The sequence below is a fragment of the Lagopus leucura genome, unplaced genomic scaffold (assembly GCF_019238085.1).
Source record: "Lagopus leucura isolate 7727_CA_CO unplaced genomic scaffold, USGS_WTPT01 Super-Scaffold_100014, whole genome shotgun sequence".
NCBI lineage: Eukaryota > Metazoa > Chordata > Aves > Galliformes > Phasianidae > Lagopus > Lagopus leucura.
Window position 1 is genome coordinate 11,103,398 of NW_024962268.1, and position 25,009 is coordinate 11,128,406.

Below are 25,009 nucleotides of genomic sequence, written 5' to 3' on the forward strand. Positions count from 1 at the left end.
ATTTGTCCAGGGTGACCTTAAGTGCACCTTCTTCAGCAATGCAGCTGGGAAGGAGGGTGCAGAAAAGAAGAGAAAGAATAATGGTGTACTTCCCTGCAGTGACCAGGAACAATGAATGGAAGAGATGTTGTACTGAGTCACAGCTGAGTGCTACAATGTGTGTATGCTGCCATGGTCAAAACAATGAAATGTCATTTTATGTCCCTAGCTGTGCATGAGGCAAGTAGTGCTTTGTTCTGGAACAATGATGCATCAGTATTGTGTAACTTTGGGTTCTTCTGCTGGCATCTGAAAGCAAAATGGAAAAGTCCCTAGGAGGGATGATGTGCATAGAGGTAAAATGTATGTAACTGAAATGTAAATACATAACCTGAACTATTTGTTCAGGCTCCTTCTGTTGTGCTACACTCTGCTAGAGAAATTATTTTAAGATGGCAAATTACTCTTCTCTACCATAGCTGCCTGAGGCTATGTCTAGAGCAACCCAGAACTGCTTCCAAATTTCCAGGCCTGGGGATGAACTTCAGCTGCTTAACTGCATGTCAGAGAAAGATGAGGCTGCACATGTCCTGGTTTCACAGAACTAGGCTGCTGGATGAAAACTACCGAGTGTTCTGATGAATATGAGCTGGACAACAGAACAGTATAAATGCAGATCTTCTTGTCTGGGATGAGTGCAGCTTTTTCTCTGATTTGACTATAAGTGAAGGTAATCCTACGTCATTGCTGCTCTTCCAGCTGCGTCACAGTAAGCTATAGAGATGAGGCTGTGAGGAGAGATGGATGTTCCTGGAAGCAGACCCTGTAAACCAGAAGGTAAATCTGTGACTAGTGTAGTGACCTGCATGACAAAGGGTACGCTGGGGGTGAAGAACGTGTCTTCAGAATGAGAATTTGTCCTTCTGAAATGTCTTGGATTTGACTGGTGATATTTAAATAGACTGTTCCCTTTGTCTGCACATCAGCATTGCATAAGTTTAAGTTTCCTGCATCAAAACTTTTCATTTTGTTCTGTTCACAAGAGAAGCTCAGAATGACACATTTTGAAAACACAATGTGAAAATGCAACTGATGGAAGAGACACCTACCCAGGAGATGGCAGCAGAGGGACAGATGTGTGTGCGGGCAGCCACCTGGGAGCACAGCCGCGCTGTGCTGGGCTCCATCTGCAAAATACAGGTGCTCACTTCTGTAATCCATGAAACTAGCACTGTTGTACTCAGTAATGAGGCCTTTAAATTACTCAAGTTTAAAGTAAACTGGCTTTTCTTTCAGCTCACTTTGCCTTTAGCTGTTCAGGGAATTTCTGCTTCACAGACTATCTAATCATAAAATCATAGGAAGGCTTAGGTTGCAAGGGTCCTTAAAGACCCTCTAATTTGACCCTCCTGCCATGGGTGGGGTTCCCACCCACCCGATCAGGTTGCCCAAGGCCTGTCCAACTTGGGGCCCTGAACACCTCCTGAGATTAACTTCTTTGTGTAGCCTGTGCTAGTGCCTCACCATGCTCTGAGGACAGAATTTCTGCCTAATGTCTGATCTAAACCTCACTTCTTTTAATTTAAAGCTATTTCCCTTTGTCCTATTACTATCCACGTAAAAAGTCAGTCTTCCTCCTTCAAGTATTCTCTTCAAGTACTACTAAAACTGTTGATGGAGTATAATGAAAGTAGCTTCGCCCTAAGCTCTGAAAACTCAGTTTTGGGCTTCTCCATTAAGTGCTGTCTTGCAGAGGTGTGTGAAGAAAGAGTTAAAAATAGGTGGGTGACTATAAGTGAGCAGTGTTTCTTTTAATATCTAAGGACAGTGATTTTCTTGGTCCAGATAATATGAGTCATGTTACAAAAATTAGCATCCTTATATATTTTGATAGTGATTCTGTTTTAAAAGTTTGATTTCTGCTACTTTGAGGGAAAGAGGTAAATCACTGTTAAAACTACTAACATGTCAAAGCCTGTGACTGCCTATGAAAAATGAATCATAAATGAAGGCACAAAGGTTGATTGAAAAGATAGGACTTGGCTTTTCTGAGGTTGTGTAAATTATGTATGCTTTATTACCTTTAAAGGCAACAATAAATTGAGGTAGTTAACTATCGATTTCATATTTGTATCATTTCTTTAATATGCAAGGTTTTGTTGCTCTCTAGTTTTGTATATAACAGATAATACATGCTAGTTAGTAGATAAGGAAGCTGGATTTCAGTTTTCCTGAACAGCAAAATGGGGTGAATGACAGAATCTCATGCCTTAAGATTAGAAACATTTGATTCTATTTTGTGGAAATTCTAAGGTTTGTAGCCGTAAAGTATATAGACACAAAGCATGGGGCTGGCAGAATACAGTGTAATTTCAGATGCCATAGAAAATAATCATATGCATATAGGAAGGCCTGGTGCTGGTGCAGCTTTGTATACCTCACAGAGTCATCACCTTAGGTTTTTTTGCTGTGTGCTATTGGAATAATTACATATTTGACCCATTTTATGCAGTGCTTTTTCAGTAGCGTTTCTTTTCTTTAGGGTGCTGTATAAAAATAACCGAGTCTCTGTTCAGCAGTATTCTTGTTTTTATTATTATAATGCTATTAGGCCTTCAGGTAGGCACCACAGAAATACAGTCCCTGCTCTCAGAGAGCTTACACACTAGTTTTCAGAAGTCTGTTTGCTTATAAACTCTCTTTTCCATCTACATCTAGTCTCATGTGAAACTCCGAGTTTAGACTTGATTCTAGTACTTCCAGAAGTCAGCAGCTAGATTCAATTCTAAGATCAGATATACCTTGAGATTGTTGAAAAGAGTTCCTGACTTCTCTGCTGCAAGCACAAACAGAAGCACATGCTAAAGTCCAACATTTTGAGTATTATTTCATTTGCAACATGCTATTTTTTTTAAAAAAAGTAAAACTAAAAAATCCATAATACAAAATATACATAATATTTCCAGCATTATTTGTGGCTGTGCCAACTTAACTTAAAAGTGCAGTAAAGTAACCCATAACAAAAATTGAACTAGCCAAGTATTAATTATAAAAGAAAAATAAAACTAGTAACTTGAAGTGGTTAGGATAGAAAACCTTACACATTGCTATGCCTTCCCTTTATTTCAGGGAAAGTGTTATTCCCAGGATTGAGAGGACTCCTGTTGTCTGGGACAAAATAAAACCTAGTGTAGACTGGTGAGCAGAACTGTTGCTGTCTATGAACTGTTAAATAACCAAGACGTTGGGTGTCAGATATTGACCTGTATTTCACACCTGTGGTTGAAGAAGTAAGTCTGGCTCACTGCCTACATCCTTTCCTGTATGGCAGCATCAGAAATGACAGATGCTACAGTCTGCTTTGTTGTGAAATTCCTCCTATGGCCTTGATTATATGACCCTCGCACATGTAGGTGTAGGATTTTGTTTTCTTCCTTACAACTTTATACAGTGATTGAAACAGACAAATTTTTATCTTTACTTTTAGAGCATTTGCTTGCAGGGTTCATAACTATAAGTCAGGACCACATTCTTTAGGTTTGAACAATTGCTTTAAAAAAAAAAATTAAAATAATTGTTTTGGTCACAAACTCAGCTAATGGCAACAATCTTGTTTGACAGTCAAGATCAGAATCCAGATTGTTTTTCAGAATGTTAAAAAAAACCTGAACAAATGTATAACCTTCAATTGATACAAAATAAATCCAAAACGCATACAATTATAGTGAGAACAATCCAGCTGTCACTGCAAATGAAGCTGTTATTTGCCAAAGAGATAATTGTCTCATGACTGATTAATCTTTAGTGATTTAAAAAAAAGACTGAATAAAATTTCCAAACACACTCAAATGTAATTTTTTAAACATCCCACAGAAAATAATTCTAGAAGTGCCTAACTGTATTCACAAACTAGTTTTTGGGGAAAGAAAACGTAACTTCAGGTCCTGTATCAGTTAGGCACATTTGAATGTTTTACTCTTCAAGTAAATCACATCAAATCAGAAACAATCTTAGTTATGTGGCAGCATCCATAAAGACAACACATGTGTCTTCTGTCACAACTGCACTTAAGTAACCACCAGCTATGAAAGTGAAAGGCAGACAGAAGGCCAAATCCCCTGACTGTTACCAGTCTTACAGGGCCTTCTGACTTATCTATCATTAAAACTGGGCAGCACATGATAAATTTGAGGTGTGTAGCTTACACAAAGACCCAACTGTGCTCAGAGTTCCTGCAGAGCTTTACAGTACTTTATTATGTAAAATACAAGCTAATTTCCTCAAGACATGAAGACAAAGAACCAAATAAAAAAAAGACAGGTATGTAGGTCACACTGAACTTTGGTCTCCTGGAGGGCACAGAGATACTTAAAAAAGCAAGTGCAGTGTGTAATTTATCATAGAATCACCAAGGTTGGAAAAGACCTACAAGATCTTCTCCATCTTCTGTCCTAACATGTGCATACGACCTCAGTCATATCCCCTTTAGCTCAACTCATGCACTTACTATTGCAAAATCTTCCAGTACAGAATTAAGGGCAAGATTTTGACTCTGTTCTCTATTTATGCCAAAGCTAAACTGATGTCAGGTGGCCTGCGCACAAAAAGCCCAGCGTAACAGTATTGGTAGTTCTTCTCCAGATGAAATTTGAAAGCCAGTCATAACATGACAGAGAACATGGTGTAAGTGATTATGAAATTCTTATTTTCTTCTCAGAGACAGCATTCAGAAGGCAGTTACATGTATCATTTGGCAGTATTTTCCAAAAACAGTATACTTCAATAATTTGTGACCTTAGTGCAAGGAAATGCTGACCTTTTGGAACAGTATGCCCATCCAGTTGCCCTGTAGCACACAGATACATGTCTTCTTACATAGTTCTCACTTCATAGATTAGTTAAGACAAAGGTTTCCTTGTATGAATTTGTGTAAAACAATAAGGATGGAGCTAGTCAATGAAAAAATGAATTTTTTTCTCCCAGTCTGGAAGCAGTATTCACCACACATTCATCATCAACGTAATAGAAAGTGTCCTTTACACATATGGTACTTGTCAACTGAATTACGAACTGATGCTGTTCAACAATAATCTGAAATAAATTGTTCTGTTTCACTCTGCAGTGGATCAGGAGAAGTGTTGCTGGCGCAATACGTTACTGTAAACTCCGGACCTGCCAGTTCTAAGGGCTAAGTTTGTTTGAAAGGCAAAAATATACAAGAAAAGGCACTATAAATCACTTTTGAAAAAACAAAACCAACAAACTGTCCTGCAGTTACTCTTATAATAGAGCAGAATCTGTAAAATATTTTCATCTATAAAAAAAACACCAACACTTTAATTAAAAATGTTTAAATGTTATTAAGCTTTAAGGCACTCCAGCTGAAGAACAGATTGGATCACAATTTCTATTGGTGGCTCAGATCTTCTCTCTTTATCCACATAACACATCTTCAGTCTTTGTCTTTCGTGAGTTCTGTAATTTCATCGATATCTTCTATATCCTGTGTCATTTTTTCATACTGTCTCTTGAAGAAGCCAAACTGTGAGGAGTATGGATATAACACCACATTACAGTCAGTCATCAGTACTTATATTTCTAGGTTAAGCTAAATACTATGATGGAAGAAATGCATGATATGTGCGTGCACACACATCATGGAGTGTTTGATTTGTAGATGATTCCTAACTGTAGAGAAGCTGGACCTTAATTTCCTGCCTGGGGCAACAAATGCCAAAATAATAGTGCTGAACAGCCAGTCTCCCTGCCAAGATAAAGGGATATCTAGGCTGTCTTGGTGTGCCACGGTCCCCCAAGAACTAATGCTCTGGCATGAACAAAAGATTTTCCTTTCCTCTTATCAAGGTATCCTTTGTAAACCACTTTTTGCTGTCACCCTTCTCTGTTCTTTTTGCCTGTTCAGCATATATTCTGTCCTTGCTTCTTTTCCCCAGACTTGCTCACTGAAAATACGGTTGGTGAACTGTGGAGGGAGACAGGGAGAGGGACAAAAATGCTGCTGCTCTCATTTTAAGGAACTGGCAGCACATTTATCATTTTCACATTGCCCATGTCTATGGTGATTCACTTCAGCATTTTGATTTTAAAAGCTCCCATCAAGAGTGGAAAGCCAATGCAGTATTATTCTTGTTACTAAACTGCGTATGCAGTTTTGTTCAGTGCTAATAAAGAGAGGTTCCAAAGAAAACAGCCCACATGTACTTATCCTTTTCTGCTTTTCTTTTTAAGAATATAAACACCTACTTACTTTCCATAAAACAGCAACCAGTACTAACAGCAAGAGGAGTCCAGCCAATATACTGCCAATCACAACACCAATTGGTATCTCAGCTTTCTCATCCGGCTTTATTATTGTAACTGGGATCTGAAAGCAGAGAGATGTGGTAGGGGTTAACATTTTCACAGCATGTAAAGCAGGATTTGTAAACCAGGTACTTATTAAGGATAGCTGTAGTGCACGCATGCCAAGATCAGTGACTGGAGCACACCAGACAACGGCAACCTTTTCACTGGGGTCCACAGGCACCTGCCTGCACCACAGTAGCACTGGACAGTCGAAGATTAGGAACTCTCATCATTCTTAGCCATACACAACAGGCATAGAAACAATCTCTTCATGTCAGCTTTCTGTCTTTTTGGTAACAAGGGTACTTTCAAAGTTATTCCCAGAGTGTGGACACCCTGCTACTACGTAAACCACAGATACTGACATGCAGGCTGGGAATAGCTGTGCTTACAACCCCGTCTACTCAAAACAGACTTCATCTGCATCAGCTAGAGAAGGACTACTTCCAACTGAGTTTTCAGACTCCATTCTCTGTAGTGGGCAGCCATTAGAAACAATATTAATTGTTAGATCTTCTGGTATTAATCTGTGTTCTCCTGAGTTAGCTTCAAGAACTTGCATTAAGACATAGCGGTCAAACAGAAGCCTCTAGGACATCTGTGCATCCCAAGAAATACCAGAGAGCTCGCAGGATAGCATACAATGTCTGGAAGTTCATTTTCAGGTGATACCCTATCTAGCTGGATTGCATATGACCAGCTATCTAGTTTCACATAATGTAGCAGCACAAGGAGATACTGCTGTAATATTTATGAACTGTCAAATCTTTGGAATGACGTGCGTTTAGCATGAAGATTTTTTTTTTCTTTCCTTCCTGAAACATGATAAAAGAAGTCATGTCAGTTTACTTTCTCAGGGTTGCTTGCTCAGTGCATTTGTCTGGGGTAATTTAATCTTAAGCTTTCCGGGAAACTTGCACTGAGCTGACATCTCAGTGATTTAACTCATTTCTGCTGGAAAGCTCTACTGTTGTGTTAGGTGTGGCTCTACGTATTCATTTCACTGAGGCAGGCTGGCTTTATGTATTCTCTAACAGAGTAGCTGTAGTGATGATTATAGCAGGTTAACATTCTGTCCTCCAGCTGGCAGTACTTCCCAACAAGGAAAGAATCTGAAAGCTTTTACGCAAAAGTATCAAGCAGTTTCTCCACATAACATCACAAGGTGATATTAATTAATTTGACTACATAGCAATCTAACTCATCATAATTTTAAAAAGCCAATCTCATTTCTACATGCAATCTGTCTGGTTAGAATTCACCTCATCTATTGCTATACCTACAGAATAGCCATTGGTTTCCCATGGAAAAAGATTGGCCTTATTTTAGGACATCATTCACCTTACCTATTTCTAGCAATCACCTTTAAGATGTAATTAACTGCATCACAAATATACCTATTCTTTCTACTGATAAGAGCTAATAGAAGTGCTAACTGTTGTATGGATTTTTAATGTAGATACTAAGTTAGACGAATCCTACCACTCTAGCTGCTTTTCTAAAATAACAGTATAAGTTGGAAACAAACTCAGATTGTCACTGCACGGTCCCATTCCAAAGAAAGAGTGAAGGGACAGAGAGTGGCCATCACTTCTGGCTTGCCATGCTATGTGACCAGTTCTTGATTCTGGCTCCAACACCAAGGTGGCAAAGGGAGTTGTCCTAGAAGAGTATATGGTCCACTGCCCTTTACCAGCTGGCACATTTGCCAAGTCTTCTCACAGGGCAAGAACCTATTAAGTAAAGATGGGACTAAACTTCACCAGAACATATGTGGATAACTTTCATGGTCTGCTCATCCACTGTGTCAGAGCAGTAAGAGTCTCAGGGGCAGATATTTCAATGGTTGGCTGAAAAAACTACCTTTTGTGTGTCAACTGACTTAAACAAGAATCACTGAAATAGGTACATTCTGAAATCACTGACAATGATGCTGGAAATGCAAATTTGGTATTATTATATTCCAGCTGTACAAGAACACACAGTCAAATGTAATCTATGAACTAGCTAAAAAGCCTGTACAATAAGTGGAATATTTGTACTGTATGTTAATGGGTTTCACCTTTTGGCAGAAATACTATGTCACAAAACAGAGATTCCCAGCAGACTTCAAATATAGGTAATGTAATTTTTCTGCCAAACCATGGCATTACTTACACATCTATACATATTTTTCCCTTCTTCAGGGATTTGAGGCTTCCTTGGTTATAATAAGATCTGTTTAGAGGTTCTCTGCAAAAACTGAATTATCCATGAGAAAATAATGACAAAAATAGTACTGAAATATGGTCTCATCATCACTTTGAGATAGGTCAATCAGTTACTGTTTTGGTACATACTTAACTGAATATTCCATTGCCTGTGAATGGACTATACCACGTTTTCTTGAAGATGTTTGACTCCCTTAACAGCTTACTTTGGTCTTCAAAGATCTGTCTGCAAACTCCAAACCTACTACAAACCTACGTTATGGAAGTAAGACTAAAAACCAGATTTGGTAAAATGTTTCCCAGAGCTTATTTATCTACAACAATTAATTCTATTGAAGAAAGAAGTTCAGTTTGATCTCTTCATGCAGAGGAAGCTGAATGAAATTCCTAAGTCTTTAACTGCGTTTGCTGATACTTCTACAATCATTTTAAAATCTGAAGATTTTATCTCTGCTTTAGGTATTCGTCAGATGAAATTAAAATGTTTTCGTAACTTACAGAAGTTTGTATGTAGCCAAAAGGATACATCAGTTCAACATATTTATATGTCACAAGAGGTTGAAATTTGCTATGTACTTCTAAATATCACTTTAATATCATCAGTTTAACACAGTAAGAAAAAAAAATTCTAATTATCCATCACTTACAGTTAGGGTATTTTCTCCAATTACAAATAAATCAGTATTATGCACATTGATTTCTGCCTCAGCAAAGAGTTGCAATGTCTGGAAAGTGGACTGAAAGAGAAGATTAACAAAAATTATAAAGCTCTGTTGCAGGACAACTCAATTAGAGTACAGACTTTTTAAAAACTCTTGTTTTTAAATCTTCATAAGTCTTCAGAACCATAAGAAATTCACAGTATTAAGAAAATTAAAGTGATCTTTCTTTTCATTTCTCTCAAGATAGTGCATCTATGAAAGCAATTATGTAATGCTGACAATTTCTTAATTTTCTTGTTTTTATTTATTAGCAGTAAAACTGTAAAACTCTCCCCCTTTTATCTTCTTTAACAGATCAAATGAAATAGAATGAGTAAAATTGTTTTTATAGTTATTTCAAAGCTATCGCTGCTGATAGCTGGGAAGAGATGAGAAAAATATAACAGTGAAAAAGGGAGAAATCTCTCTGGCTTTTGAAAGAAATGGAAACTGGATGTTCTCTCCCTGTTTTTCCTCATGACCTCTACCCAATTCTTCTCTCTTTTTCCCCCTTTATTTTTTTCCTACCACTGTCTGTTCCTCTCCACTGCTTAAATTCTGACCTCATGTCCTCAGCTTAAACAAAGAAGACAAAAATCCAGGCCAGTTCCCATTTGAAAAGGGACCATGTGCCAGATACCACTTCCTTTGCAAAAGCATCCAGCTCAGTGCTGCTCTTATTCCCATGCCATCTCCCATGTCCTGCTAGCATACTGGTCCCAAATTCTGCAGTGTCACTGGAGACGGCTTCTGGTTTGTAAGACTGCTTGCCAGTCATCTCAGATGCAATGAGCTCTTTGTCCTTTTGCCTCCTCAGCCTTTTCTCTGGTTCTGAAAACCCTACTGCTACTGCAAGTTCAGGTATGGTGGGTTTGACACTGGGTGTGTGAGCTACTGTGATCCCACAGCCATCAGTGTGCACCGAATGGACCGCAGCATACAGCGTGCCTGCACCATGGCAGGCTGTCCTGCAAACCTGAAAACTGGAAAGCTGCCCAAGCATGTTTCAAAACACCTTCCCAATTCTTAAACACATCTTTCTTTGCTTTGTTTAGCAGGTAATGTACCAGGAAATCTTACGTCTTCATCCTGGACAAGGGTGATGATTTGCATTTTTGGCTGTTTGTACGAGCATTTGCACTGAACATTCACAGTCAAATAGAAAACAACAAAATGGGAGATGAGATGAAAACTGTCATCTTCCTTTCTCATCTCTGAGTGGTAAACAAATTGTTTCTAGGCACTGTCTTGTACAAGTAACAACCTTTTATCTGGGTCTCCACCTTCTGCACATCTGTCAGCACTAACAAATGCTCTTGACCCAGCCAATTTGAAAAACACCATCTTTAAACATAGGCAGATGCTTTTCTTCACATACTTGCATAAGTACATTACATTATCAGCCTGACCTTTTCCTTTTAAGAGCTGAATGGTGAAGCTGACAGCAACCCTGCTGTTAAATGTCAGTACCTGCATCATACTTGCCAGACAGGGTAATGAGACTGCGTCATGTTCTTGATGCTCTGTGCAAACCTGGGTCTCTAAGACAGCCTGGTTGGATGCCTAGCTGAGAAGCCAACATGGTCTCTTTTCAAAAGTCTGGTAATTCAAGATGATTAATGTCCTGGAGGACACATGATGATTTAAAGTGGGAAGGTCAAGGTATTATTGATGGATATTTTTAAGCATCCTGTAGTTCTTTAAGCAAGGACAGTTTCCTTGACGCCAGCTCTAATAAAAACAAAAAGTCAATTAAAAGTTTTCCACGCCTTCTGAAACAAATTAACTGGCAGAGCTAATAGGCTTTTCCTGTTTTGGTGTGACTTGAAATGATCACTATGTAGCCTAAGATGTTCAAAAACTAAAAGCAATATTATTTTCTAGACTATAACTACACTCTACTTTCTTATGCTGAATTTTGTGGAGCTATAGTTCCCCTTAAATTAATTTAACAGATGCAGAAAATGTTTTCTACAGCTGTGAAGATCTACATTATTGCTGCATTTTCCTAAATTATTTGCTGGAATAAAGGTTCCCAGCTCCATTATCTAGCCTTACTCCTTATTTTACTTCTTGGTTCAAGTTTTCAATTCAGACAAACACAATAACATAACATAATATTTTTAGAATTGAAAGTTCTCTTTAACAAACTTTGTAAAGCATCAAGAACTAGAAAATACTTGGGTATTGATTCATCATGATTACACCAGTGGTACTCACAACAGCAAAGGTACTGTTCCAGATTTGGGTGGACACGTTCACAAAATACTCTCCCTTCAGCATGAGGTCTTCCAGTTTGCATGTGATGGTACTGCACTTTGCATTCTTACAGTTCTTCGAGGGAAAACAACAAGGAGAGACAACAGTATGCATTACAAATTACACTTTAAGTAATGATCCTTTAACATGTAGGTAAAGTTTTATTCTCCTATGCCCACACATTAAGTGCGTGCACACTGTGAAGAACACACAGTGCTTCGTCTCTCTAAGGCAGATGCAGCATGAGAACATCACTTCTGCACTGCAGGTGAAGAATGCCATGGCCATCACAGCGATCCCCACAGGTGCAGCAGAAAATGTCAGCCATGCACCCATGTCCTGGCTCTTACTCACCAGTTCTTTCACAGCTCTGAGGTTTTCTTTCTTGAAAGATGCAGAGTAAGGTCTTTTTCCTATCTGCAGTGGATTTATCTGAACTTGACAAGTAACGCCTCTGGCCTAGGAAATGGACAGCAGAATTAAAATTGGTTGGCACGCTCTGAAGTTTACAGTCATCATAATATCATATATTCCTGATGGCATGGTTGATGTGAAATTATAGGTTGTGAATTATATAATACTGGATAATTTAGAAACCAATAGACAATCTACTTTTTAGCCTGCTCTTCTGGTAGTTTTTTTCCTCCTAGATCATGCTGAAAATTTCGTGCTGATCAAAAAATTCCACTTTTACTGTATTCCTTTGAGGAGCTTGGAGAAGAACCTAGTTGAAGAGTTCCAGGGTGATATGAAAACTCAGCTGTGCACTGCACAGATAGACACCAAGGACTAGACTTAGAGTACTGCTGATGGTTGTGATCCTCCCCCACACCTTCCCATCTGTGACTAAGAGACAGGAAGCAATCACAGCCACACTATGAAGGCTGATGTACATAGTGCTGGCTAACTCTCAAAACATGGCAGCTTATATGGCTCAGTTCTTCACCTGATCTGTATCAACTGCAGTTATGTACATCAGTGGGTTGTCTTTGCTGGTTAATTCTGGGAGATGGATTTTCACAGATGCCATCTTCACTGGAATACTCCCTGTTGTTACCTGCAAAACAAATAACTCATAATTAATTCAGGAAGCGATACTTACATATACATAAATTATTTGGTATATCAAAAGAAAACCAAAACAGGGATAATTAAGATATAGAACAGGATTCCTTTTGCATCAGTACTTTTATGTTGGTAAATTTAATAGGGTAAATAATGACAATATGCCCTAATGGAAAGTGTACTATGCTGTACGCCTTCAGAGTACCGTATATACAGCACAGCTTTGGGTACCAGTCTGTTTCCTTAGCAAAGCTCTTATTAACTGGGTGAGATATTTTTTTGAAAAGCAAATATTCTACTACAGCCAATAAGCCTTAACAACAGCAGTTACAGGAATGTAAATGGAACATAATTTAAGTTTCTTCCACGTTGCATATTTGGATCTAGGGTTTTTTTGAGGTATGTAATAAATGTTGTGATCTGGCAAGTCCTTGCATCTGGTTTGAACACTTAACCCTCACCAAACTTAAATTTCAGAGTCCAAGCCTGCAAAGACTTATTTTCCTTTGTCAAGTGAATAGAAGACAAATAAGCTCTGTGAACAAATAGTATAAATTGGACTGAAGTTAAGCATTAACCATCTTCCAAAAACATAAACAATGCAGGACCAATCCCTCCCCAGCCTACTCATGCATTAAGTGCAAAGTTCATTCTTGACCTCATAAGACTGTAAGCATTTATCCTCCAGCTATTTGCCATTTTTTTTCCTATTTGACTGATTCAAAAGCATCAAAATCAGACAGTGAAACAAAACTGTTTTTTCAACTGTGTTTTTGGTCCCATATAAGAGGAGGTAAAGTGGCTTCACAAACCAGAAACCGAAACATTTACTAACCTTCACTGAAAAGTTGAATGTGGGGCCAATATCTTCAAAATTATTCACAGTGGAAGGAATGTTATGACCAGAGTATACTTCATAGAAGTTGATGTTGGCAAGCCTAGGTAGCAACCACAAAACAATACATTACAGCTGGCAGCTACTTTGAAAACATAAGCAACTGAATCTGCTTTGGTTTGTTTTAAGTTTGTGGGATGGGTCAAAAGTATAATGAGAAGAAAAATCAGTCACTTGTACTGGTCTTTGAATTTTACAAATTTGTTTATGAAAAGAAGGGCTATACTGAAGCCCAAAGCCAAGAAAGCATGTGAAGCCAGCAGTGCAGCATCAGATGTGGCCTCTGCTCAGCCTCCTGCACCCTACAGTGCTTTTGGCACTGTACTGCAGGCTCCTCTCCCAAGAACAAGTGCTACTTTTGGCCCTAATGTGCTCTGTTCCACGTGGGTTTATTTCCTCACGGTCTGGGTGTGCACACACAGCACCCTGCAAATGTGCATGACACATTCTTACACTACTCTGGGACACTTCTGTTTTTCATTCAGAATTCCCAAAAGAACATGAAGGTGATGCAGCCCAACATATCAAGCATGAAATGATGGGTGTCTGATGGAAGAACATGGTGGGAGGGCTTGTGGATGTTTCGGGGGTTCAACTAGGTGGGACCACGCTCAAAGACAAAAAAAGCATCCCTATGTAAGTAATTGCTTCTGCGTGCTCCTGGGGAGCAGCTCTTCTGCTGAAACATCTCAGAATTTTATAGTCTTCATCCTACAGAGGAGTTACTCAAGCAGTTAAAAAAGTAGAATCTGGGAAGTGAGTTGGCAAGAAGCAGAGGCCATCGTGACTCCTTCCAGCAGATCTGTGTAGCACAAACTGCAAATCCCTTCTGTTCAGTAGGGCAGCTCTATCCATTTAATCTGGGTAACATCTGTGCATACAATGCCAAAATAACATATACAGTCTCAAAGAGGCACTTCCTGATGAGGTGCTCTTCCAGGGATCCTCTGTGATCCTCCATGCTTTTTCCCATGAGGCCTTTCCCTGCAGGGCAACAGGACAACAACTCGCAGGACAATCCATGTGGAGCTCTTTCTCTTTCTTATTGCTCAAATCTCCAATTCTTCTAGTTTGAAAGTATCAACTTCCTGTTCTTGCAGTTGTCACTGATAAGATTGATTCCTACCTCTGAAAACTCAGAAGATTTTTTGCCAGAAAGGACGCCCTTCAGCGAGATGACTTTTTTCCCTCAGTTCTTATTTAAAAAGTTACTTGCTAAAAATTACCTTTCAGAGGAGGAAATTATTTCCATATTGATATTTGCTAAGAGTTACTAAATCCAAGAGAAGCATTTAAAGTTGTACACTGCCTTAATGTGTACTTCCTTCAGTTCTTTTAAGCTGGTTCATCTCCAAGAATAACTGAAAAACTTTTCTGACTAGAGATTTCTTCATGCACTTGCATAGGCAATTACCTTTTCTGATACTTCAGGAGATGCAGGTGAATTTGAAATCCTATTTTCCCTTGGGCAACTCTTCTATAAGCTTTCTGTCTGTTTTTGTGAGTTTTTTGTTTGTTTTTTGTTTTTCTGTAATTATTTCTCAGGTAAAATAAATTTGCTGAATCAACTTTGCACCATCTGAAATTCCTACTGACTTAGTCCTTAATTTGGTGTGATAGCTACCTACTCAAATCTTTCTGTAGCCTTTGTGCTCCTGCCAACTTGAGTAACAAACACTCTTCTCCTGTGACTTTCCCAGGGAGCTGAAAGAACGTGCATTGCTGGTCTAAATACATGCTTTTCAGCAACTACAAAAATCGGGAAAATTCTGTCATACTCTAGACCTGGTGGACCCAACTGTGTTGAGCCCAGGGCCTTAGAACAATGAAACTGCAATTGCAATGCAGTTCATTAAAATAAGCTTCTGTGCTATGATCCAGATTCAAGGTCAGGTCACTGCATGAATCTCTTGTGTGATGTGTCATGGTGGCTTTGGAATATTCATTTCCTAAATTCATCATTGCTGTGCATTTTTAAACAGCTTTCTTACTTTCATATTTCTGTCATTGTTTGAATAACTACCATTTGTTTTCTACCATTTTATGTTTATTGATTTTGGAATGCTTTGGGATGCAAAAGCATTTTTTTCCACCATTAGTTTGTGACCATGTATAGCTCCACAAATTTTATCTGAAAATTCAGCAGCTGGGAAAGATAACCTTTCTTTGATGAAAGTAAAATAGCATATCTTAAACTGTGAGTCAAACGAGTGTATTTTCATTTCATTTTCAATTTCAGTTAAACTTTAACTGGAATTATTCTTGTTGCAACATTATCAGACTAACTACTGTTTCAGTGCATCCCAAATCACTAAATGTTCACAGGGCTGAAAGAAGAGGTTTCAAAGGCTTGAATTCAAGATCAGTCTTACGGGGACTTTTGTCTCTTTCTCTCTCTCCTCCTGACTAACTAGCTCTACTCACAATCTCCATTTCTCAGGATACCGTGTCTGACACACACCAATCTCAGTTGCCTCCCAAGTTGAGGGACAGGCTCATGATCCTAACCTTGGGCATGTGGAGAGAGGACATGCTGCTCCTGCTGCCACGATAGTTAGGGTGGGAGCAGAAAGAAAAGCCAAGGGAATTTCTTGTGACTTCCGTAAGAAAAGAACAAAGTTTCAGTATACTTTCAGTGGTCTTTCAAGACTGTTTCTATATTTTAATGCCTGTGAAAAAATGACAGCGACTCCTTCCATTATTCAGCATACCTTGTGAAGTGAATTTCTGCATCATACCGCAAAGGAATTGACAAGCTGATCTGGTTGTCCAGTTCTTGCTCTTCTTTACTTTCACTGTTCATCAAAATAGATTTTGATCAGGTGTTTTCATATTATTTTGTACAAATGTCCTACTAATACATAATTTGCTTTATAAAACACTTTACCTCAATGCATGAAAACTTAGAACTGCCATATTCTGAAGATTCTTCAGGTTAAAATCAAAACTAATATCAAAAGACACCTATGGAAGAAACAAGGAGCACAGAATAAATGAGTCAACGATACAACACCAAGAGAACTAAAAGGTTGCAACGTTATTATTCATATGTACAAACATCACCCTCTGTAACCGATTTCTCCTGTTTCTGTGTAATATTTCAAAAATCTCTTAATCCTTCAACACTGCAATTTCCTTTCTTTCATGCACAAGTCAACTCTGTTATGTAAACATTAGCTATCTGTATTTTTAAAAGATGTGTAACTTGCTTCAGGCTGCAACTACAGGTCTTTAGATTGCTTTAGTTACTTATTTTTACATGTTTAAACACCAGCACTCACACAGCCTTTTCCGTTTCTCTTCCAGTCATTCCAACAGGTCTGCTTTGACCAATGCAATTAACAAAACCCTTAATGTTATGCATCTGATGGGATTTCTTTGGCTTTGCAGAATATCATGTTTATATTACTTCTGGAAAGTCTCTTATTCCTCCAAGTGACTGTGCTAAAGGCTGGAAGCCTACTTCTGTTCTGCCTCAGGAATAAGAGATTAAGTTCCATAAAACCAGGGATATCCTGAAATTTATGGCATAAATGAGAAAAAGGATACATGATCTATCCTCAGGCTCTCCTCTCCCTCTCCTCAGCACCACTTCCTTGCAGAGCTGAGCTGGAGCAGCTGCCCAGGTTTGCTCAGCAGTGAGGGTTTGATGCACTGCACAGAGCCCCCAGCAGGCTGCACATTGCACCTGGCTGCCCATCTCTTGTCTTCTCCCCAGCCTCACTCTACATGGGTTACAAAGCTACAGAGGCATTTGGATTGTAGGGGCACAGAGAAGTGTGCTTTAGAGCATTTTTTTCCTTTAATCTAGTACTCTGGTCATCACAGTTTAGGCTCCGAGTTGCTTCTTTTAGTGCCTCTGAAATCCAAGGGGAAGTTACCTATTGCCAGCCCTAAAATCTTCAACAACAGTGTATGCCGTTTTAGGGGAAAACAAAAACAACAAAAATGCTTTGGTACGTCAGTTGAGGTTATTCAATTGTGCTAGCTGTACCTGTTGTCCTGTTCGGAAAACAGGATAGCTTATCTGGCAGATGACTGTAGTTTGAGATGTTCCTGTCTGACATGAGACTTCAGTCCCATCGCTCTGCAGGGGAAACAGAAAAGTCATCTTAATAGCAGTTTCTAATAAAAGACAGGAAATTCCCAGCCTGCCTCTTCCACATGAGCTGTGTTACAGTAAGAAGCAGTACCAGAGGTGTTATAGCAATAATTCCTAGAGATGAGATGGATGGGAATTATAGGTAGGGCTGGGAGTGAGGCAGGAGAATGGCTGAATAAGGTTTGATGCTATGTAATTTCTCTGGACTCTAATGATCTTACAGAAACTTCATGCTGGACTTGAAAGAAGGAATAATGACCATAGTGTATAGGCCACCTACTTCATTAACACTTACTGTGCTTTTTATAATATTGCTGCAGAACTTCTACAGTTATATTTGCATGGCCTGAGAGACAGTTAAGTACTCTCACCATAGAAATTAGTGCGTGGAAGAGAAATCGTATCATATTTTTTGTAGGAAAGTCTACAGTACTTAAGAGTTTATTTATTACTCTTATTATTATTTATTTATTTATGTATTATATTATTATTATTATTATATTATTTAGCATGTCAGCATCTCACATCAAAGGAAAGACAAACTCATAGACTATGGCCAGTTATCATCATGCTGAAGATAATAAAATGTACTGTTTTTTGTAAAACACATCCCTACCACATACTTACCATTCATGATTTATATTCTGAAAAGAATATAAGCTTTGAACAAATAGCTTATAATATTTCAGCTTTGAAAAAGGCATGTTTTTTGGGGGAAAAAACTTCACTTGCAGGCTGGAATACTTCTAAACAAATGAGCTTTTAAAGTGGAAGAAAAGCCTAGCTCCAGTGTGGTCCTTTGGTATGAATGGAGTAATTTTGCTGTGCAACAGGATGGGGAGGTAGAGGGGCACACTCAGCACAGTATGGAGTCCCTCTGCCAATTCATTGTTCCAGAAAATGTGGCTCTTGGACAGTGATGAATGCTCCTATCCCCTCATTACTGCTCTGGATTTCACCCCTCGTATTATCACGCATTTCCCCAGTAGCAGTCTAACGCATAGGCCAAGCACTGAAGTCTGGATTTCATCCTACATGAATTGTTTTGGAGAAACAGTTCACTTTAAAGATCTACTGTATTCCCTGAAATAGTCTGTAAATTCCTTTATTTTCCCTTCTAAGACCAAATCTGTTAGAAGAACTTCTGGTATAGCAATCATTTCAGTCTGATTAACTGTCTATAGCTGGAATATGTGGTGCTGGCAGTGAAACCTCTTCTAGATCCAAAGTCTTGACTTTAAAGTTGCATCTGTGCCGCATGCTTTATCAAATATGAATTTCCAGCAACTGTACTCAGGCATGTTTTTGGGAGTCAAGCACGAGATGTGACTGCCAAAGCCTAAAGTGAGGAAAAGATGACTTGAAATACTGACGTGAGGTCAAACTCAACAGGTTGCCAACTTTTATGCTGAGTTGGCAGTGTTTCTCCTTGACCTATATAAAACTGATATGCTGAAGGGAATAATTCTGGTAGCCAAGAAAATAAACTGAGAGAAAGATTTGCACACACATTCTCCTTTCTTGGGACAGACACTAATAGACAGAAAAATACACTTTTTGGAGTAGCTGGAAAATCGGCAGCAGTAACAGAAACAGTGAAGATGGGTACCACGTACCGGTAAGGAAGAAGAAGCAAAAAACAAGTTGTCTGAAAACGTGGCCTGGATTCTGGTGTTGTATGCATTTTCTTTTTTATTTTTCAATTTCATGTTGAATGTTAGTCTTTTGTTTTTGCTGCTGACAATGAACTGCTGTTTGCTGTTGGAAAATGAAGTTTAATGTTGTAAACAGAGGTAATAGAACAGCTGTGGATCATGAAACTGTATCGTACTGTGTTGCCTCTAGTCAAGAAAGAATAACAAGCACAGCAAGACATTTCCTATTTTCTATTCATATAAATCTTCTGCTTTCTAAACCCTGTGACTTGAGAAACTCTGTGATGATGTTTTTCAGAACCAACTGGAATTAATGTCATTGTTAAGTGCAGAACTGATCGTGTACAGTCAGTCACTTTGCTGAACTTTCACAGTTTCCACCATTCTGGGAAAGGTGAGCAGAGAATGGGCAGCTGAGTCAGACAGCAGCTTCAGGAGGACGCAGTTTTGTCTGCATACTGTAAATGTACGTGTGTCTGCATATGGATTTAGAGTACATGCTTATACGCTATCTCCTCCTCCCAGCAGCACAGCCTGATGCAGGAACCTCTCTGTTCCTCGCAGGAGGGTCTGAGACTGCTGCTGCAGCTGCTTTCCCAGAGCACTTCTTCTGACACAGTCTTCTGAGTTTTCAGTGTTTACTCATTCATATGGTACAAAAAATTAGTTTTGTCTACAGTTATAAGAATCCTGCTTCTGTATCTCTGTTCATATGGCACCCCTTTTTCCATGGCTAGTTATTTAGACAGAAATGCTATTATTTTCTTTTTTTTTTCCTCTGCTATTTCTAAATAGATTTTGCACTGAAATGGTATTCTTATTTAGAAATTCATTCAGAGCCTAAAGGTAAGCCAATCCATGAAATCCACAAGGAGAATGTCTCCACCAATCCCATTTGTTGAGGTCTTACCTATCATCTCCCTTCTGCTGTACATTCAGAACAAGATCACAGATACAAAGCTCATCTTCACCACAATCTTTAATAAAAGGAATCTGCCAAAAACAAATAAACAAATAAATAAATCCTGAATGACAGTGTTTTACTTTAAAATTATCTAGGGACAGTAGTCTTAAACACTTTATAGGGAAAGAACATCACTTCAAAGCACGTTAAGAATTCTGACAGATGGAAAAGCTATCCTGAGAAGCATGTTACTACACATCAGCTGATCCATAAGAACAATGCAGGCAGAGTGTTGCTAGCCTACACCAATCATATAATCTGAAGGAATCTACATTTCCCAGTTACTCCTTTATTGTAGGCTAAACTAAGACTTCACAGTACAATGCAATAGAAATTCACATGTACAGTGACTTGGCTCTACCAAGATGCTTGTTATGCCATGGTGTCTGTTGTGTGCTTGTAGATGAGCAAAGATTATGTTATCAAGGTATAAAGCAACAGGAAGAATATGTGCAGGTGCCTGCTTTCAGTCCAGTAACTTAACTAGAGTACGAGTTTTTACCTGTGTGCAGTTCCTTAGTGATTTTGTAGGTCATGTTAGGCACAAGTGTATAGCAATGCATTGTCCAACAGTGAGATTGTGTACTTACACTGTAGGCCACAGATGCAGGAGAAGATGTATCAAGTACAGGGCTGGTGCCAGGATTTGCTAGGCCAATGTCAATGCGCACATTAAGGGAACTGACTGCATCAGAAGGTTCCTGTAAAACACAGATGGTAGCTCTCAGCACAGCAAATAACATAAAAATGGTAATTCTGTTGTAAATTTATAATGCATAGTAAAACAATACTTTCTCTAAACATGAAGTAACAATGTAAAACTCCATTTATTTACCAAAATACTTCTGTGAGATTGCCTGATGTGGTATCCTCTTGCTAAACAGCTTTTATTTCCATTTCTGTGATAAAACTCCTTTTGCAAGTATTCCAAAAGACTCTGTTCATCACTTACATGTATAGACTTTGCATCTGCAGAAGCTAACCATTAAATGCCAACAGCAGGTGACTTTCCTTCTCAAACTGCTGCAGGAATCAAATTCCTATTCCAGTCTGCGTAGGCAGCAATAAAACACTATATGCCTTGTATCTCTTTAGTTTCTTTGTTCTGGGTGGATACTCTCCTAACTCATGGCTCCAAGATGACAATAAATGTGATCAACAAGTCAAAAATATTTTCCCTCACTGAATTTGGGTATACAATAAATAAAAGAAGGAAGAATCAGAAGGAGGGATGTGAAAACATTCCTATTTACTATTCAGCTCTAAGCCTGCTGGTTTTAAGTATTGCAAAGCAAAGCAGACTCAAAATTCTCAGACTTTCTAATACCTGACCTGTCACAACACAGAGGGCTTACTGCAGGTGTTAGGGCTGTGTTTGGCCTTGATTCTAGAGAAAGATGGACACTTTATCCCAAATACAACTTGTGTGTTCTTAGGGTTAGCATGCATGAGGTAGAGAAGTCCACATCAAGTGTTCATTTGAAATAAGACATTTGTATGTATTGCTACTGGTCATGCATCTAAAATTGATTGAAACTAAAGGGAAACTGACATTTACTGAAACTATGGACTGTTTTTTTCCTAAACTAAAATACATAGTTAAGAATGGCCTCTTCTGCCTTAAAAAGCTGTGATAAATAAGACAGTTGTTATTGTTTTCTTTGGAACTGGCATCTCACTCTGTGTTTTTCGACATTGCAGAATTTAAGAAACTTAAATCCTACACGAGGCCATGTACACAAGCTGGAACGTAGGAAATTCAATGTAAACATGAGGAAAAAATTCTTCACTGTGAGGGCGACAGAACACTGGGACAAGCTGCCCAATGAGGTTGTGGAGTCTCTTTCTCTGGAGGTATCTGAAACCCACCTGAAAACTTTCCTACATGAATGCAACCTACTATAGGGAAACTGCTTTGGTAGGGAGATTGGATAGATGATCTTGAGAGGCCTTTCCAGCCCCTACAGTTCTGTGATGGAAATCATCTTACAGACATAAAATTCATCAACATCTTCTTCTGATCATTTTTGTCACAAGGCCCCTTACAATTGCACTTACCTGTACATTGAAGATGTCCTGAACACAATTCACGGAATGAGTCACCACAACATCCCTCTGCATGTACCTTTCATTATTTTCTTTGAAAAGTCCTCTAGAAGACACTCGGGAGGCCTGGAGATCTGCATCCAATGTTGCATTGCACTTTATAGCTACAAGAAAAATAACAGTACTTTTTTTTTTTTTTTTTGCTGAGCCATACTGCCTGTGATCTCATTGCTATGCTCAACACTGCAGAATGACCAGACTTTCTAAACCACAATAAATATTTTACTTTTTTCATAGTAATCACAGAACATTCTCAACATGATAAAATTTTCTCTTGTGTTTTCCAAAGCAGTCAAACAGTTTTAAATCCTGAAGTAAGTTCTCATCCATAGAGAGCACATTAAATGGCAATCAATTCAGTCTCCACTTCAGATGGCTGAGCCTGCATCTCAGGCAGAAAGCCAGTTAGCAGGGCCAGGATTATAGCAGATAAAAAGGCACTGCAATCATATCCCGAATTCTGAGACGACTATAAAAAATCTGCATCTTTTCTTCGATCACATCATAATTTCTGTCTTCTTCTATTCCTAGGATGACTAATACACCTAGAAAGTTCACTTTAATTTTATAGCTAACAATCACAAGTTCCAAAAGGCACTGGGTGTAGGACTGAAGCAGTCCAACTGGTGTTGGACTAAATGGCTTCATGAGAGATGAGTGCTGGTCTCAGAAATATTCTGAGCTCTCCTGTTCTCTGAACAGAAAAGGTTCTCTCCATGGACTTCTGTACTGATCTTATGGAAATTATTTTTGTGCTGAAGAAAGAAGAGTCTGAAGTCTGCCATTGAAACAGCAGCTCACAAAGACTGTACCCAAACAAGCATCTTCCAGAGATACCCATTCACCCTTACTGAAGTGTGTTGCCATATGTGAGTGACATCAGCTGAAGGAAAAAAAACAGAACTGGTGAGCAAAGGCTAAAAACATAAAGTAAAATGAAAAGCTTCTCAGTATCAACATTTTCTGGGTTTTGTCATACTGATTTTCTTTATATTGTTATTTCCTCACTTTTACAAGATTATGGAGCCAGTGATGACCACAGATTTTAAAAACACTTCCTTAAGCACTTAAATTTGATAGTGATTTCACCTTTCTTGACATCTAATGCATTATTTCTTTAAAATTTCCACTATACATTTGAATAATGGATTTCTGAAGAAATTAATATAAAACAAGCCATTGAAATACTCTTACCCACTTGATTATCTCTCTTAGCAGGTCTAAATGTAGCCTGAAAACATATTTTGACAGTTATTTCAGTGTTCTTGTTCAGGAGACTGATTTTCTCAGGTATAAACGAGGCAATTATGGACACATTTGCAATGCTCTGCGACCTGTAAAACATTTTTAAAGGGTTACATGTGATTTTCAACAGCACTGGGTAACTTAGACACCATTCTCTGCTACTGTTTGTAAATGTAACATAGATCTTCTGGGTTCTCAATGGAAACAGTATTTATGGCACTGGCAAAATTACTTTTATTTGCATATAACCGAGTCTATTAATACAGCAGCTTTGAGAAATTAAACAAAAAAAGCTTTGAGATAATTAAACAAATAATGTATCATATCAAATTAATGGCTAATCAATGTCTTTGTCCTAATGACCTAATCAGTCCCTTACGATAACAGAGAATGAAGCCCTTGCCCTGTTTTCCTAACATGAAACCTTCTTCTGCTTCTTTGGGGAAGTCATTGAGTTCCACTGGGAAGGTAAAAAAGGGTAATTCTTCTTTTTAATTATGCCTTTGTTTTTTCAGAAAACATCTTCCATGTAATTAGAACATTTTCAAAGTAACCCTTGTAAAAACAAACACTTCAATCAAAAATGAAATGCATTAATCAGGCCAAATTCCAGAGTGAAAGAAAAATGAGCATCTTCATTAATCACATAGAAATAAATGCCTGTACTCCGAGGAGCATAATTTTCTTTAACACAATCTCCATCAGCACCAGCAGGAGTTCTCTTGTAGGTCAAGGATTCAAACTGACCACTCATTTTGTAAACTCTTGCTTTATTATGAAATAAATAGCAATTCAGCGATGTTTTTCTTGTTACAATGGGGGCCCTCAGGCAAGAGGAAGGGTGACAGATTGGACAGCAAGCTACAGTTTAACTTTCCTCCCCACAGAAGCAGTGGAAAATACACAGTATTTGTGGAGGCACAAGGTTTGGGTTCTTGAAGCCCTTCTTCTTTATTTTGTACAAGTACTCAGATTGTGTCAGTAAAGGCTACGTGCTAGAAAATATGGGTTTCCGGTCAGAAGTAGATGCCAACTCAATGGCACTGCTTTCAGTCCATACCCAGCAGAATCACTCTTCCTTCATATAAGCCTATCAGCTTACAATGGCTCTGCAGGTTCTGTAGGAAGAAGCTTTGTCTCTCTCAGTACTGGAATTACCTTGTAGCTGTTGAAGAGTGCTGTTACTGAAGCTGCTTGTCGCGTCCCACTCCCTCTGCTACCATTTCCTTCCAGACCATATGCCCACATGGGAGTGTTTCTTCCCCCTACCCTCTCTGAACCCCTCTCACAGTCCTCACTATCCAACTTCCCCCTCTGCATCTTCACTCCGCTCTCAGACTGGCTTGGCTTTTGGTAGTTTGATTGTTAAGTACTCAGTAGAATCATAGAATCATAGAATAAGCTAGGTTGAAAAGGACCACAAAGATCATCTAGTTTCAACCCCCCTGCTATGTGCAGCCAA

The 25,009-nt window shown here is 38.7% G+C and overlaps 2 protein-coding genes across 3 annotated transcripts in view; one reads left to right on the top strand and one right to left on the bottom strand.

Annotated features, from left to right (window-relative positions):
- Window positions 1–23,272, top strand: part of LOC122182113 (molybdopterin synthase sulfur carrier subunit-like) — a 33,219-nt gene extending 9,947 nt beyond the window's left edge. The window contains exon 4 of the mRNA XM_042875126.1: window positions 21,898–23,272. The gene's annotated coding sequence lies outside the window, so the exon portion shown is untranslated. The remainder of the gene's footprint in view (window positions 1–21,897) is intronic.
- ITGA2 (integrin subunit alpha 2) overlaps window positions 2,551–25,009 on the bottom strand; it is a 68,536-nt gene continuing 46,077 nt past the window's right edge. For both annotated transcript variants that reach the window (XM_042875122.1, XM_042875123.1), the window contains 15 exons: window positions 23,497–23,636; window positions 22,255–22,406; window positions 20,787–20,897; window positions 20,143–20,225; window positions 19,194–19,335; window positions 17,470–17,562; window positions 16,363–16,439; window positions 16,187–16,270; window positions 13,416–13,518; window positions 12,462–12,572; window positions 11,870–11,974; window positions 11,477–11,590; window positions 9,203–9,292; window positions 6,248–6,364; window positions 2,551–5,521 (listed from right to left, as the gene is read on the bottom strand). In XM_042875122.1, the coding sequence (XP_042731056.1) occupies window positions 5,432–5,521; window positions 6,248–6,364; window positions 9,203–9,292; window positions 11,477–11,590; window positions 11,870–11,974; window positions 12,462–12,572; window positions 13,416–13,518; window positions 16,187–16,270; window positions 16,363–16,439; window positions 17,470–17,562; window positions 19,194–19,335; window positions 20,143–20,225; window positions 20,787–20,897; window positions 22,255–22,406; window positions 23,497–23,636 (1,612 nt within the window). In that variant the 3' untranslated portion in view covers window positions 2,551–5,431. The remainder of the gene's footprint in view (window positions 5,522–6,247; window positions 6,365–9,202; window positions 9,293–11,476; window positions 11,591–11,869; window positions 11,975–12,461; window positions 12,573–13,415; window positions 13,519–16,186; window positions 16,271–16,362; window positions 16,440–17,469; window positions 17,563–19,193; window positions 19,336–20,142; window positions 20,226–20,786; window positions 20,898–22,254; window positions 22,407–23,496; window positions 23,637–25,009) is intronic.